The 17646-nt window shown below is 43.6% G+C and overlaps 1 protein-coding gene across 2 annotated transcripts in view; it reads right to left on the bottom strand.

Annotated features, from left to right (window-relative positions):
• PSMF1 (proteasome inhibitor subunit 1) overlaps window positions 1–17123 on the bottom strand; it is a 39885-nt gene extending 22762 nt beyond the window's left edge. For both annotated transcript variants that reach the window (XM_027977033.2, XM_042229950.2), the window contains exons 1-4: window positions 16845–17123; window positions 11648–11800; window positions 10034–10116; window positions 7279–7461 (exon numbers count right to left, since the gene is read on the bottom strand). In XM_027977033.2, coding sequence (XP_027832834.1) covers window positions 7279–7461; window positions 10034–10116; window positions 11648–11800; window positions 16845–16973 — 548 coding nt within the window. In that variant the 5' untranslated portion in view covers window positions 16974–17123. The remainder of the gene's footprint in view (window positions 1–7278; window positions 7462–10033; window positions 10117–11647; window positions 11801–16844) is intronic.
• Window positions 17124–17646: the final 523 nt, after the last annotated feature.

Genomic DNA, 17646 nt, shown 5'->3' on the forward strand with positions numbered 1-17646 from the left:
TGTGCAGTCACTACACTGAACTTGTACACAAACCGATTACATGAACTAAAATGGAAGCATGCAATGTGGAAAGCATAAGCTTCTGAGTCCCACGTAGGGGCAAAGCCCAGTCCTCACCATCTCGGTTAGAATATTCTGGCAAGCTATGCTGCCTCTCCTCATCCATTGTCTCCCTCTCTGTAAAAGCAGGGATGCTGCTGATTTCTACGTACGACTGTCTGGAAGGTGAGCAACCATAAATGAAAACACTTGGGATGGCAGTCAACACATGGTGGACAGCCAAGAAACAGCAGTTTTTCCTACCCTAGGTTAAGCGGTGGCCACCATAAGGAACGTGTCCTCATGATGGAAACAATGTCCATAGAGGTCCTGGGCTTAAATGCAGTTGCCCAGCACACCCTCTGCGTCAATATTCTCACACCTAAGTGGCTCTACAAGCATCAAATCCTTTTCTCAGAGGAGTAGGCTATGTTATTTTAAAAACAATAAAAGAAAGTTCTCTCTTCTAGGGGACCATCTAGTCATTACACCTTCAGTATTGTTCTCATCTCTGCTTGCTACCTGAATAAGATCCATGGAGTATTTCTTGAACATCTACTATATTCTGAGCAATGAGCTCAATATGACATCTATCATCATATTCCTGAGACAAGTACAATAATTCCCAAGTTGCTCATGAGAAAACCAAGGCTACCTGTCCTCACTGAGACATGCAAAGCTACAAGGCCAGGGTTTGAAGCCAGCTGATCAAGCTGCAAAGCCTGTACTCCTAACTGCCATATGATACTCTCTCCTTGACAGGGGAGGTGGGTGAGGTGGCAGAAAGAAGGGAAAAAAGTCCCGCCTGCTAAAAGTGGTACACAGGAGTGATAAGCCTTGGCCCTCCGCCTCATCCCTTCCAATCCACCACGATCCTTAGCAAGGACATCACCTCCCTCTATCAGTATTCTTCCAATGATTTCCAACTGTCCACTGGGGAGATTCAGGTACATCAGGTACACCTGGCATCAGGATCCTTGCAAAACCTAGTCTTATCCTTCAGAGCTGTTATATCCCAGGTTTCTGACATGAACTCTTTCTCAAACCAAAATTCAAAGACAACCGCATGCTTTCAGATCTTGATGCCACTGGACTGCTGGTCTCAGAGCCTGGAACAACCTCCCCAGAAAGGAATCTGAGGAAATAATCCAGGCACATGAAAAGGAAAAATGAAAAGGAGCCTGAGGAAAACTTCTCCTCTTCCCCATGAACACACAGCTCAGGCAGCAACCCCCAAGAAGCCTTTCCTAGGCCACCAATGGAGGATCTCTGTGCTAATCCCTGATAACCTGGCAGTTATATAAACTCTTATTCACCTGTCTCCCATACCAGAGGGACAGCACACGCCTCAAAAGTACGGGCCCAGGCCCAGGGATCTCTGAATCCAGAGGGAAACATTTGCTGGATAGAGAACTCATCAAAAATGTGCAAGATATAGGTCCAGGTGATAGAGATACAAAGGGTTGAAAAAGGAGGGTAAAGGGGATATGCACTTAAAAAACACCAATAATCTTGGAATTAGAGAAATATAACCACATGGTATGGACCTAACAGAAGCAGAAGATGTTAAGAAGAGGTAGCAAGAATACACAGAAGAACTATACAAAAGAGATCTTAAGACCCAGATAATCACGATGGTGTGATCACTCACCTAGAGCCAGACATCCTGGAATGGAAAGTCAAGTGGGCCTTAGGAAGCATCACTACAAACAAAGCTTATGGAGGTGATGGAATTCCAGTGGACCTACTTCAAATCCTAAAAGATGATGCCGTGAAAGTGTTGCACTCAATATGCCAGCAAAGTTGGAAAACTCAGCAGTGGTCACAGGACTGGCAAAGGTCAGTTTTCATTCCATTCCCAAAGAAAGGCAATGCTAAAGAATGCTCAAACTACCACACAATTGCGCTCATCTCACACGTCAGCAAAGTAATGCTCAAAATCCTCCAAGCCAGGCTTCAACAGTACATGAACCAAGAACTTCCATGGGTTCAAGCTGGTTTTAGAAAAGGCAGAGGAACCAGAGATCAAATTGCCAATATCCACTGGATCATCAAAAGAGCAAGAGAGTTCCAGAAAACATCTATTTCTGCTTTATTGACTATGCGAAAGCCTTTGACTGTGTGGATCACAACAAACTGAAAAATTCTTCAAGAGATGGGAATACCAGACCACCTGACCTGTGTCTTGATAAATCTGTATGCAGGTCAAGAAGCAACGGTTAGAACTGGAAATGGAACAACAGACTGGTTCCAAATAGGAAAAGGAGAAGGCTGTATATTGTTACTCTGCTTATTTAACTTCTGTGCAGAGTACATCATGAAAAATGCTGGAAGAAATGAAGCACAAGCTGGAATCAAGATTGCTGGGAGAAACATCAATAACCTCAGATATGCAGATGACACCACCGTTATGGCAGAAAGCAAAGAAGAACTAAAGAGCCTCTTGATGAAAGTGAAAGAGGAGAGGGAAAAGTTGGCTTAAAACTCAACATTCAGAAAACTAAGATCATGGCATCTGGTCCTATCACTTCATGGCAAATAGATGGGGAAACAGTGGAAACAGGGACAGACTTTGGTTTTTTGGGCTCCCAAATCACTGCAGATGGTGATCTCAGCCATGAAATTAAAAAAGACACTTGCTCCTTGGAAGGAAAGTTATGACCAACCTAGACTGTTTATTAAAAAGCAGAGACATTACTTTGTCCGTCTAGTCAAAGCTATGGTTTTTCCAGCAGTTATGGATGGATGTGAGAGTTGGACTATAAAGAAAGCTGAACACCAAAGAATTGATGCTTTTGAACTTTGGTGTTGGAGAAGACTCTTGAGAGTCCCTTGGATTGCAAGGAGATCCAACTAGTCCATCCTAAAGGAAATCAGTCCTGAATGTTCATTGGAAGGACTGATGCTGAAGCTGAAATTCCAATACTTTGGCCACCTGGTGCAAAGAGCTGACCCATTGGAAAAGACCCTGATGCTGGGAAAGATTGAAGGCGGGAGAAGGGGACGAGAGCATGAGATGGTTGGATGGCATCACCGACTCAATGGACATGAGTTTGGGTAAACTCTGGGAGTTGGTGATGGACAGGGAGGCCTGGCGTGCTTCAGTCCATGGAGTCGCAAAGAGTCAGACACGACTGAGCGACTGAACTGAACTGAACTGAACTGCATGGTAGTATCTTCAAGGATAGGGTGAATGCCAGTGCTAGCGGGCCAGGAGTTTTAGCCAACCAAAAAGAACATGAAGAGCAGGATGGGGCAGGGCTGGCTCTGTCTGCAGCAGGCCTGTGCTTGGCTGGCACTATTCCCAGCCTCTATCCCCACCTTCTAGGCGTAGAACAATGCCTACATATTTCCAAATGCCTTTCGCAGCCCAAAGACTTAAAATGCACAGACATCACTGCTGACAAAGGTCTTTACAGTCAAAGCTATGGTTTTTCCAGTAGTCATGTACGGACCTGAGAGCTGGACCATAAAGAAAGCTGAGTACCAAAGAACAGATATTTTCAAATCATAGTGCCAGAGAAAAGACTCTTGAGGGTCCCTTGATTGCAAGGACATCAAAACAGTCAATCCTAAAGGAAATCAACCCTGATTATTCACTGGAAGGACTGTTGCTGAAGCTCCAATACTTTGACCACCTGATATGAAGAGTCAACTCACTAGAAGACCTTGATACTGGCAAAGACTGAAGGCAAAAAAAGGAGGTGATGGCAGAGGATGTGATGGTTAGACAGCATCACCGACTCAATGGACATGAATTTGAGCAAACCCCAGGAGATAGTGGAGAACAGAGAAGCCTGGCATGGTGTAGTCCATGGGGTCGCAAAGAGTCAGACACAACTCAAATGACTGAACAACAACAACATTGTTCTATTGACCTATGAGTCTGTCCATCTAATGTAGGTATATAATAAGCCTGAATACTGGGTATAGTGATTTTTTCATCTTTATTTATTTTCAAAATTATTTTTAACTACTCCAAACTCCTTTGCCTTTCCATATAAATTATGGAATAATCTTGCTCTATCTTCAGAAGTTTTTGTTGGGATTTTGACAGGAATTGCACTAAACTACTGTATCAATTTGTGGAGTATTTGACATCTTTGGTGCAGTGGGAAAGAATCCACCTGCCAATGCAGGAGACACAAGAGATGTGGTTTCAATCCCCAGGTCGAGAAGATCCTCTGGAGTAGAAAATGGCAATCCACTCCAGTATTCTTGCCTGGAAAATTCCATAGATGGAAGAGCCTGGAGGGCTACAATCCATGGGGTGGCAAAGAGTCGGACACGACTGAGCCACTAACACACAGAGTGTATCAATTTGTGGAGTATCTGACACTTTTACTGTGTTGTCTTCCATTCAGGAACATGTGATGTTTCTCCATTTATTTAGGTCTTCTTTGATTACAGTTTTCAGCATAAAAATCTGAAATGTTTTGTTAGATTTACACCTAAGTATTTTTTCAGTAGTTCTAAATGGTGGCCTGTGCTGTGCTTCAGCTGTGTCCGACTCTGCGACCCTATGGACTGCAGCCCCGCCAGGCTCCTCTGTCCATAGGGATTCTCCAGGCAAGAGTACTGGAGTGGGTTGCCATGCCCTCCTCCAGGGAATCTTCTAAACCCACGGATCAAGCCCAGGTCTCCTACACTGTAGGTGGATTCTTTACCAGCTGAGCTAAAAGCTATTATATTGTATCTTAAACGTCTATTTCCATGTGTTTATTGCTAATACAGTGAAACATAGTTGACTTTTGGATATTGAGCTGGTATCCTACAACCTTACTAGGCTCATAGTATTCTTTTTCTGGTAGATTCCTTGAGATTTTCCATGTAGACCATTATGTCAACTATGAATGTAAACTTTTATTTCTTCCTTTCTTATCTGTATGCCTTTTCTTTTTCTTGTCTTAATGTGGTGGCAACACTTTCAGTACTATGCTAAGTAAGACTTGTGAGAGAGGATATCCTTGCCTTGTTTCTTAGGGGGAAAGACTTCAGTTACTAATTTTAAATAAATTCCTTTTGCTAGTATAATGTTGGTCTCAAAAAATATTGTTTAGGGTATTATCAAACCACTCTCCAGTTGAAGGGAAAATACAAAATCTCAATCATGGGCTATTACTATCAGTTCTCTTATAGTCTGATCCTAGGAGCCTTATTTCAATTGTTATATATTCATGCTTCCAAATAAGACAAAGCTAGGACCTTTTAAAATTTTTTTGCAGCTTTACTGAGATATTTCATGTACCACAAAATTCAGCCAGTTAACATAGTGGTTTTCAGATTTTACAGAAAGTGCAACTACTCTAATTTTTGAATATTTTCTACACCCTAAAAACACACCCTGTACTCATCAGCAGTCATCCCCCATTCATGCTCTTTAATCCTTCCATCTCACCTCCTGGCAACCAAATAATCTTTCTGTTTCTGTGGATCTGCCTATTATTGACATTTCACATAAATGGCTTTTTGCACTTAGCACAATGTTTTCAAGGTTCATATATGATGTGATGTGTATCAGTATCAGTACTTCATTTTCTATTGCTGAAATATTTCCCTGTATGCATATATCACATTTATCCATTCATCAGCTGATGGACATTTAGGTTGTTTCCACTTTTAGGCTATTACGAGTAACGCTGCTATGAACATTCTTGTACAAAAGTTGTACATGAAGACGTGCACAAACCAGTAGTTTATCACGGTAGTTTTGACTTCCGTTTTTTTCACATGTTTATGGGCCACCTGTACATCTTCCTTGAGGAAATGTCTATTCAAATCCTTTAACATTTTTGAAATTGGGTTGTCTTTTTATTACTGAAATGTAAAGTTCTCTACGTATCTATGTGTCTCTAGATACAAGTCTCTTGTCAGATATATGATTTGTAAATGCTGTCAAATTCAAGATAACCCCACATACAAGTGCATATCTTTTCTGGTTAATTATGCTCAGGCATCTACACAATGAAACAAACATTATCTTATTATTTACTATTTATTTCTCATTTATATTATATTTAATACTACCCCTTTTGAAATTGTGCATTTGGTAAGTTAGATTATCTATGAACTCCATTTTCAGAGAGTAAAGGAGATTTCAGAGAATATTTGTTTTGATATGGGAAGTAAATCTGAGAGAACTGAGAATTACTATCCACTTAATAAGATCTAAAAGTCTTCCCCAATTTGACTGCTGTCTAGGGCTTATCCTTCAACCTTGTCAACATATTCTGGTTACATCACAGCAGAGCACTGGGCTAGAGTGAGGACACCTGAACCCCCAGCTCCGGCTCTGGCTCTTTATTACTGGCTGGTGACCTTAGGCAAGTCATCTTAAATAAGGGGTTTAGATCAGACAAGCTGTTCCCAACCTTTCAAGACTTTTTATCAATTTCCATTCTGCCCACAGAAACCAGTATTTCCAAAAACTGTCAAAGAGACTTGCCAATTACTACTTATTATAGTAATAGAGTTCCCATTTAATTAATCAAAGGTATACAACTGTAACACAGTAGTATTAACAATGGCAGTTAATACTTATTGAGTACTTATTATGGCTGCACAGTGAGCCCTCTCTTTCAACCCTGCCAAGCCCACCACTACTACCGCACTGTGGACTCCAAATTGGGAAGTGCCATCTCAGCTAGAGACTACGGCATCCCTGCTCCTTGTCTTCTCTCAGAGCAGAAGTCTCCAGTCTTAAATACTGCCATCCTAATCTGCAAAGATCTTAGATGTGACTTCTTCAGACCTCATGCTGTTTTGGAAAAGTTTTCACATTGTCAAAGAGATTGGGGGCTACAATGAAGTAAAATGTAAAGAAAGGGAACACTGAGACAACATCCCCTCCAGGAACCTCCAGTAATTCTGCATCTTTGCATTTTGCCCAAAAGCCTGATTCAGAGTCCTGTACAAACAGCTCTGGAATGAATAACTGAACCAGCTGGGCAGCAGCTCTGGAGTACTACACGCATGCCTCAGAGGCACTGACCCTTTGGGGAGTGAGAGGCTCTGTGCAGCCTCTAAAATAAAGATGCAGGCAGCCTTAAGATACTGGGGTGACTAGCAGCAGTATAAGAACTCACTGCTCCACTCAGATCTCCACTTCCTATCTCCAAGACTCTTGACAATTCTGTTGAAGAGATTTGGGGGGTCCAGAGAGGGGTCAAGCAGCAGGATGGTCACGGATAGAATCCTTCTAGAGAAGCTGGGGCTGCCCTCTGTGGGCTGTGCACTCACCAAGTAGGCTGTCGGCTGGTATGTGGGTGTTGTGGGTGAATCCGGAGTGGGTCCACCTCTCTGGCAGTGGCAGGGGGAAACTCCCGGTGGGGACTTAGATTGGCTTTTTCCCACTGCTCATGAATAGGTGTAATAATCCCAGACACAATACGAGACCGAAGTTCCTCGCTGTTCTTGTAGACCCTGAAGAAAGGAGACGAGGCGTCAGCTGCTTTCTGCTGGTTGGCAACCCTGCGCACAGTATTTTGGTGGCGGTGGTGGCGGTGGTGGCGGCAGCGGCGACAATGGCGGCGACGGCCCTGATAGCGTTTGGACTGTTCGCAAGGGTGGGAACAGGCCGCCCGGCGGACCTGGGTAAGGGGGGCAATGGCCCGGCGTTGTCTCCGCGATTTGGGCCTAAGCTTCTTAGGCATCTGAGTTGCCCCTTTTCGTTTACCACCCCATTAGAAAGAGGTGAGGGTGTAGGGGCACAGGGCCTTGACTCCTCTGGGCCCACCCCACCCCACCCTGCCCTCAGCCTCATTGTGTGTTCATCACATGTCATGGGAAGAGTCATGGAAGGCAAAGGCTCCAATGGGAAGGATAACCAGGTTCCTGGTCCAAGTAGGCAGGGCTCTGGGGCTTAATGTCCAATCCTGTCACTAACTCAGGGGCCTTGGAAGGCTGTTCTAGGCCTCTTTTTCTCTGTCTGTGAGAGAAAAGCAATGTGAGCTATCACTGAAGCGTTAAGGCAGACTGAGGTAGCAGGGAGTGAGCAGGACTCTATGGAGTTCCTAAAAATCTGTCATTTTAAAATGAGTCATATCCTGAGTCAAAAAACAAATCTTATAAACCAGGGACACAGAAAATAGACTGGTGGTTGCCAATGGGAGGGTGGAAGAGGACCAAACTGGGAGTTTGGGATGAGCAGATGCAAACTGGTATATACAGAATGAATAAACAAGAAGGTCCTACTGTGTAGCACAAGGAACTACATCCAATGCCTTGTGATAAACCGTATGGGAAAGAATATGATACAGAATGTCTACATTGTATAACTGAGTCACTCTGCTGTACAGCAATAATCAACACAATACTGTATATCAACTATATTTCAATAAAAAATAAATTAAAAAAAAGCAAACTTCATAAATGTAAATCAAAATCTGAAGGAAATCAGACGTCTTTACTGGAGAGAAAGGTGGCAAATACTGTCATAATCAAGCGACCAAACTGAACAAAATCTATAAGACAGATGTCATGAGCCTGACATGAAACACTTTGAAGAACCTAGCCTCACTTACATAGAATTCTTGTTGAAAATGTCCAACCTGAATCAAATGATAAGGAAACAATCTGAATGTTCTATACAACAACTGACCTCAAGTCTTCAAAAATAGCAATGCTAAGAAAAATAAAAGTCTAGGAAACGTCTAGATTAAAGGTAATTGAAAAAACATGAAAATAAACACAATGTGTGATATTTGGCTGGGTTAAAAAAAACAAAAACCTCAACTTGAAAACTAAAAGACTACCCAGAAAGGACACTACTTGGATGACTGCAGAAACCTGGACACTGACTCTGTACAAAATGACATTAATCTGTCAAAACCAAGTTTCCCGAGTGTGATGACTGCCTTAAGGTTATACAGGAGGACATCTACGTAAGAACGAGGAGATACATGCTGAAATATTTAGGGCTTCAGGTTCATAAAGTCTGGAAATAATTCTCAGATGGCTCAAGAACAAAAAAGCATACAGAAGAAGTAAATGCAGCAAAACATTAAAAACTGGTCAACTTAGGTGGTGGGTATATGGGTGTTCACTGTATTTTTTTGCAAACCCTCTTTTCTGAGGGGTTGCAAATTTCAAAATTAAGAGTCAAGATAATGAAAAGACAAGTTAGCCTCCAGGAAAATATTTGCAAAACACATGTATGATTAATGACTGTTATCCAAAGTATACAAAGAACTCCTAAAACTCAACCTTAAGAAAGCAACTCAATTAAAAAATGGATCAAAGACCTGAACAGATACCTCACCAAAGAAAATGCAAAGACAACAGAAAAGCATATAAAAAGATATTCAACATCATATGTCATCAGGGAACTGCAAATGAAAACAAAAATGAGATACCACTACACAGCTGTTAGAACAACCAAAATCTCAAACACTGACAAGGAAGCAGACCAACAGGAACTCTTGTTTACTGTTGGTGGGAAAGCAGAATAGTATAGCTACCAAGGAAGATAGTGCAGCAGTTTCTTACAAAAGTAAACATACCCCAACACCACCAAGAAGGGAATCTGGGTGATAATGTGTGTCAGCACAGGTTCTCAACTATAACAAACGCACCACTCTGTTGCAGGATGCTGAGAGTACGGGGCAAGAGGGAGGTCCCAGGGAACTCACTACACTTACTGCTCAATTTTGCTGTGAACCTAAAACTGCTGTAAAAAATAAAGTCCATGAAAACAAAAAACTGGGGAATGGAGTGTACCAGAGTAGGTATACTTTATCCTAAGAGGTCACTGGCCTGGCCCCATCTCTACCCTGCAGACTTGTGGTCTATTGACTGCATCATTTAATTTCATGGGGCATTTTCCACATGAATCTTCTCTTAAAATAAATTAAAAACAGAAAGAACAGAGTGCCCAGGAGAGAAGGATCCTTCCGTTAACCTTCCTCCATTCTCTAACACCTCAAGTCCATTCCTTATGTTTGGCCATTGGTTCTCTCTTCTTTTTTCCCAGGCAAAAGCCATCGCTTAGAAATACCTGTGGAAGTCAACCAGATGTTCTGAATCGATATAATCATTCAAGTTCAGGGTCAAATCTGACACTTGCTGTGAGCCATGTTCCTAGAAAAATGAAAACAGAAAATGAGAGACTGGGGTATTTCTGGTCTAATGAGTGAGTAAGTGGGCGACTAGGGGGGAGAAGAACAATTTTATATCCAACCTAAAGAAACACACATGGGCACCAAGAGACATATACAGGGACCGTTTGTAACAGAAGAAATACACGTTGAGCATTTGGGGACAACTCTTGATTTAGGAATAATGCCTTTCTGAGGCAGAGCCCAGAAATACCTCCTTCCCAAGCCCTTTTGCAGCTTAAAATCAAACATGTGAATGCAGTCCCAAACAGATGCACAACTTCAACTTGGTGGTGAGTAACGTGGATAAACAGGCTGAGGAAGGAGCAGACATCTTGCCATTATGGGCAGCAGCAGAGACACAGGGGCTACAACATCAGTGGCTCATGAGAAGGGGGCCCCTGGGTTGGCAGCCAGCCAGTACCTAATACCCTGGGCTGACGGCAGCAGCACTGGTTTCCACAGCATGGTTTGGAGCAATGCCCTGGAAGCTCAGCCTTCGAACTGCCTCTCCAGCCCTTCTGACAACTCAGTTATCCCAGTTCTTTTAATAAACCCGACTATTCAAATGAACCTAAAGGGAGTCCGTTGTTTCAAACTAAGAACCTTGAGTGATATACGATATAAGTGATCATCAAAAGGAAGAAGGGTAAATAAATTATTGTATTATGGAATACTACATCGTGGTTAAAATGAATAAGGCATAGTCATTTGCATTGCCATGTAAAGACCTTCAAGACATATCAAGGTAAAAATGCAAAGTGCAGAACACTACAGACTGCCTGATATCTTTATATGAATCCAGACAACCAGGCCAAATTTAGAGAGTCACTGCCCTCAGGGTGCTCACAGCGCATGTTATATAGACTACAGAACATTCTGCTATAGTGGCAGAATACAAAATATTACACCAAAGCATAAATGTAATTAACTAATTGCAAACCGTGTCAAGTACCAGGCAGGAAACTAAAATGACCAAGCAGAGGCATAATTTAGATCTTTCTGACAGACAAGAGGAAGCAGTAAGGACTGACTGAACTTCCTGAGTAAGTGAAAAGAAAACAAGAGGGAGTCAGTCAGGCTAAAGGGCTGTACCTGTGTGAGGCAGCAAAGGTGGAGAGGAAGAGCTTTCCAGGAGGGAAAAACGAGAAGGATAAAGGCTTCGAGGCAGCAGAAAGCCGTGAGCCATGAAAGTCTAAAGAACTAAAAGCAGTCCCCTAGGGCTACAATAAGCTTTTTTTGTTTTCTCCCAAGTTGTCCCTGAATGAATCTACCTTAATTTACTTCACTGTTCCTTTGTGATGGCAAGCACTTCCTTTTACAATAATAAGGAGTAGGAGTAGACATCTTTGAACACAAAGCATCTCTACATTTAGGGTCGTGGCCTCAGAATAAAGTTCCAGAAGTAGGATCACTAGGTAAAGGCTTCACATACACCAAGGGCTCTTAATGGGTTTCAAAAAGGCGATCCCAAGGTCCATTCCCAACATCAGACTCTTTGTGACTAGTCTCACCAGCACATTGATGATCATGCTGTTCTCCACGGTGACAGCCTTCACGAGGAGCTTTCTGGACCCATCCTTGGACTCATACCGGAGGACATACAGGTCTTTATTACTGTTCCATTCCACTGGGAGCAGTTCTGATTTCTTATCACTGGGACCCGGCTGAGAAGACACCAGAGAGGAGAAAGATCATGACTTCAGATCTGAAAAAAGGAAATTACAGATAATCTAATCCTGTTCCCTCACTTTACAGATGAGGACATGGAGGTCGGGAGAAGTAAAACGCCCAAGGTCCAACAGCAAGTGAGAGATCTGTGGTCTCTGGACTCCAGCTCCAGTGTTTCTCCCTCACTGCTGACTGCCTTTGTGACACAGCACTGGAACCTGTTAAGAAGCTACAGTCTTGGTTGAATAATTTTCTCTCCATCTCCCTGCCAAGAATAAAGACAGTCATCTCAAGCAATACCGTGAAATTCTAAAGACAGTGTCTCTCAAAGTTTGGAATTTCGGCCAACTGCAAAGGCATCATGAAAGTAGTGACTAAAAGTAGATTCTAATGACACCTCTCCAGACTACTGTAGTGGTTTAACAAAAATTATGAACAACTTTCATACAAACACAAAATCTAGCATATGTACAAGATAAAAAAAGAATTATAAAATGGACAACTAGGTATCTACAACCAGCTGAAGACAAAGAACATGGCTTGAGTAGTGTACCCCTAATGAATCTCCCTCCTCTTCCCTTGTGGGTAGTCACTAGTCTGTATTTTTAAAAATTTCCTTCCTTTTCCTTAGAGTTATGTTACTATATACAAATCCGAAAAATAAGTTGTTTCAAGTGTTTTTGAATTTTATCTAAATGGCATCATTTTTGTCATTTTCATTCAATACTGTTTTGAGAGTCATCCGTAACTATAGTTGACGCACAGTGCGTTCCATTGCTACGTAGTTCACAGCCACATAATGCACCATTGCATGAACACGCTGCAAGTTACACTCACTTGATGGATATGAGGGGTGTTTCCAACTTATTTGTTATGCTATTAAAAATAACGCTGCTATGAACATTCTTGTACACAGAGTAGCTCACATCCAGTAACACAGAAATGAACTTCTATAAAATATATCTAGGGGAAGAATGTTTAATTTATAAGATAAAGTCAAATTGTTTCCCAAAGTATGGATTTACACTCTCATGAGCAATGTATCAAAGTTCTTGTTTCAAGTGGTCAGCAACATTGCTACTGTCCAAGTTAAAATATTTTTGCCAACCAAATAGATGTAAAAATGCATCACTGGGAGTTGTGATGTCCTCCTTTCTTAAAAGAAAAACAAACAAACCCGAGGACTTTCCTTTTACACACTAATGTTTGTGACACAGTTCTCAAACTATTTCTATAGAAAAACCCAAAACCTGATTTCCAGGTGGGAAAAGATTTCTTAAACAAGGTCCACAAAAGAAAAAAAAATGCTATCTTTGACACTGCTCATAATTTAAAGCTTCCGATCAATAACCGCTACTACTAACGAAGTGAACAGGCAGCCACAGGCTAGGATGAGCTATGCGCCGTGGCTGCAAATGAAAAGGAATGAATAACTAGTACAAAAAGGGAATGCCTGAAAAGTGAACAATAAAAATTGGCAATTCACTTGAAAACCAGGCAAAAGGTTAGAGCAGCTAACCCTGTATAAAGGGCTGTTCAACTTGACTAATGTTCAGAGATACCGGGATCCACCCACCCGACTGCTGTTATCCATTTTTCTATTTTTTGCCAGGCGTTTGTGTGGGTGTAAGGAGAATGGCAACCTCTAAGTCCTGCTGGAGACTGCTGACATTCACACAACCCCCTTTGGAGAGCAATTTGGTAATATTTAATGCCATCAGATAAGCCAATTACCCCATGACCCCAAACCTCCACTTCTAAAAGAAATTCTGTACACAGAGGCACAGGGAATATGACAAGGGCTTGTTGGGGTCACCAAAGCGGAGGCAAATTGCACAATATGCCCACAGTACAGCAGTGAGAAGAAACAACTAGATCTAATTGCAGTATTATAGGTAAAAATAAACAACATGACAAAGAAACTTTTTAAAAAAATGAGATTTACAGCTGGGTAGCACTTGTGTAAAAAGAATAATTAAAACACATGAAAAAAAACCCCCACTATATTATTTTCATGGATGCATACGTCTATAGCTAAACACAGAGCAAGTGGACTGGGAAGATCTGTATTCATGAGACTATAGTGGGAAGGAGTGGGACCAAAGACGAAAAACAACAACAAAACACAAATGTCTAGGAACACAAACCTCACAGGTATCAAGGACAACAGGAAGCCAAGAATAGAGACTGTGGGCCTCTCCTCTTTGGTAACCTCTAGGCCTCAGAAATCAAACGAGGAAAGCATTGCCGAGTAAAATTCAAGATGTTGCAACTGGCCTGGTTTCAAAACTGGCTGAATGACAAGGAAACTCACAGGCCTGAAGCAGGGAAATGAAAGTGATAGAAAACAAAAGTGAAACTTATCAGCCAACTCCGCTTAAGAAAGAGAAATTATCCCCTCACCCCTAGCTGGGTAAATTTCCTGTAACACGTGTAGTGTCCTGGATTTATGGTTTACTTTGGAAGCCAAGAATTTGATAATATGACTTGTCTTTGTTGTATCAAGGGCCTCTGAATTTATATTTATACTCTCCATGTACAGCATTCAACCCACCAGAATTTCTTCTTGGAATATATATAACTGGGCCTGCTCACTGCCCTGTAACATCTGGCTTCCAGAGCAAGAGACACTACTGGGGTCTGGCGCGGCTGATACCTCTCACTGCAGCAGAACCAGTGTTCCCCAGCTCAGTGCCTGCCCTGATACTGGAAAAAAGGTGGGACTGAAAAGAGACTGGCCTTGGTGATATCAAATCAAACATGGCATTCAACTGCCTTCTAGACCAGGACATCAATATCAGACCTCCCAAAGAGCTACAACTGGAAAGTAGCCAAAGTACATAGTTGTGTAGTTTAACTGGCTTGGATGAAAACAATCTAAGAGCTAAGAGGGGGCTATGGCAACCCACTCCAGTATTCTTGCCTGGGGTATCCCATGGACAGAGGGGCCCAGCAGGCTACAGTCCATGGGGTAGCTGAGTCGGACATGACTTAACAACTAAACAACAAGAGGGAGCTGACACTTGCCCAAGGTCATGGTAAGTCAGGTGCAGAGCTGGGTTTGGCATTCAGAGCTCCTGGTTGCCTGTGTTATGGCTAAAGATGCCCACCTCACAAAGTAAAAATAGCTGTCCCCTTAGGCAAAATCCTGGGGCTGGAAGTATTCTTTAATGGAGGTGAGTCCATCCCAGTATCCCTCGGCTAAAATGTGTCTCAAAAAGATCGTTTCAGGCATTTTCCTCTTTTGTCATAATCTTTAGATTCCTACAACAAAACACTAAATCCTCGAACTCAAGCCTATGGCCATCTCTATTCCCTGGCCACCTAAACCACCTGACAGAGCTGTAAAGTTCTTACGAGGTGTGGTGCTGACTTCAAGAGAGAAATCCAAACTCCATACTGAATTTTTGATTGAAAATGCATTGTTCTTCTAATCAAGTTTTATGTACACAATTTTCCTGAACGAGAGAATACAGAACCAAAGACAAAAGGAGACAATTTAGCTTTCTATTTAACTGTCAACATAGTAAATGATCAAGTAGACAATTTTAGGACCTTCCTCTCTCTCTTATCACCCCTAGAAGGGTGGAGCTTCAGACAAACAGTCTCTGAACTCTGCAAACACTGCTGGTGTCAGCTGAGTCTGCTGGCCCCATGCTGGAAAACTAAAACCTCTCCTGAATAAACTAATAGGAAAGATACTCCTCCAAAAGGCTTCTATTCTGAATGAAAGTAAACACAGAAGTGAGAGGAGGACAAGCACAACCTGAGCCCCAGAAGCATTTAAGGGCAGAGAGAAGCAGAAATACACCATGCTCTAGTGTACAACACAAACACCCATCCCCCAGGGGCACATGCTTGACCTAACACTGGGGTGGACAGATGGACAGTGGGCAATGCTTTCCAGAGCCCCATCTGCACTCTCCTGGGGCCTCCCCCAAGAGGTCTGGAGCCAGCAACTTTTTGTTTTGCATTAACTCAACACGTGGCAAGGTAAACAGTGTGCACCTCTGAGATTCAGTCAGGGATCTTTTTTTTAGACCAAATCATGTTCTTTCTTAAAACCTGGAAGCCTGGAGTACACGACAGGGGAAAGGTGGCGGTTAAGAGCAGGCAATGATCCACACGGACTGAGGTCTCTAAGCTGTCAAAGTGTCTCCGCTGACAGGATCTGTGCAGGAAGGGGTCCAAGTCAGTGCTCACAGGAAGCTGATGTGTACCATGACAGTGCGAGGGAGAGTCGCAGGGAAGGGGCAGGGAAGATGGGAGAATGCTACAGCAAAGAATCAAGTGAGGCAGGCTGGCCCCGGCAGTCCTGGGGCTCTGTGGGGCCTGCAACAAGGCCCCCAGCTGTAAGAGGCAGAGTCTGAGAATGAGCAGGAGAGGCTGCTACTGTAGGGACAGCTATGGTGAAGGAAAGTTTACTTGGCCTTCACACCCAGGATGCATGTGGGTGCATGTTGGGGAGGCGGTTGTTGGCCTGGAGCCTGAGTTCAAGACGACAACGGTGAGTGGGCAGCACAGGGCCCTGCAGTATAGAGTGAAGGGTGTCGAGCCCTCTGCTCTTGATTGGAGCTGAGTCCAAGCGCTCCCCTATACTGGTGTCCCTCTATATGGTGCTTGGATCCAGGTGAACGCTCCAGTACAGTAGGAGGGTGGTACTGAATACAGCCCTCTCCCCACCCAGCTGCTTGTGAAGGAGTTCGGTGGGGTTCGGGTAGGTGAGGAGTGCTCAAGGGAGCTCATTATCCCCGTCTCGGTGCCAGAGGGCACAATCTCAGCCTGGGAGAACGCCAGCCGGTGCTGGAGGGCGTTTCTGACCAAGGGTTTTCAAATCATGTTGTGCCAGCTAGAATGCAACAGTAGAGCACCTCCCTGAGCCGCAGACTACAGGTATCAAAGGTGTCATGAGCCTCAGGGCCCGGACCTGCGAAGGGGGAAGGTCGGGCACTCTGGACCAGGCCTCTGTTCTCCGGATTCGGGCAGAAGACGCCTCCCGCCTCCACAATGGTCCCATGCCACCCTGGCTCCGTGGCGTACCTGGTCGCCGGCACCCAAGCCGTAGTAGCCGTGCGTGACCACCTCCCAGTGCAGGAAGCAGACAAGCGCGTCCTGCGCGCAGGTGATGGCCGGCGCAGCCGACGCGAACAGTACCTCCAAGCCAGCCATGGGCGACCCTGGCTTCTGCGGGCGGAGGAAGGGAGGAAGAAAGTGCGGTGAGCCGACAGGGCCCTCACAATACTCCTGACTCTTCTCCGCTACTCCGCAGGTCGTGGTCTAATGTCAACCTGCGCGACCAAAATGGAGACACCCAGGGGCGGAGGTGTGGCCACCGGAAGTAACTTCCAACTCCCGCGCTCCCTTACGAGAGCGCCCGGCTGGAAACAGAAGGAAGACTCTTAAAGGTTCCGCCAGGCAGAACATGGGCAGGGCAGGACCCCTGGGAGCGAGGTCTTTCAAAGCTGGGATCTCCATCTTCTCTGTAGGTGGTAGGTGTGCTATACGTAGGTTGTGGCATCGTTGAAGAGAGGCTACCTTTGTTTTGAGTCACAGACTTCTGCAAAATAGGGTGGGTGTATGCTGGTAGGAGAAGAGATTATGAAATAAGATTAAAACATATTCATAGAAATAGTCGGCACTTAATGCAGTGCTTGCTCCATGGAACGTTATTGTAAATGTTTTGCTTGTATTAATTTATTTAATCCTCAAGACTCAACCCTATAAAGTTGGTATTTGATAGCTCCATTTGGCAAATGGGTAAACAGACACATGGGGCTTCCCAGGTGGCTCAGTGGTGAAGAATTTGCCTACCAAGCAGGAGAGGCAGGTTCTATCCCTCGGT

This window comes from Ovis aries, chromosome 13 (assembly GCF_016772045.2).
Source record: "Ovis aries strain OAR_USU_Benz2616 breed Rambouillet chromosome 13, ARS-UI_Ramb_v3.0, whole genome shotgun sequence".
NCBI lineage: Eukaryota > Metazoa > Chordata > Mammalia > Artiodactyla > Bovidae > Ovis > Ovis aries.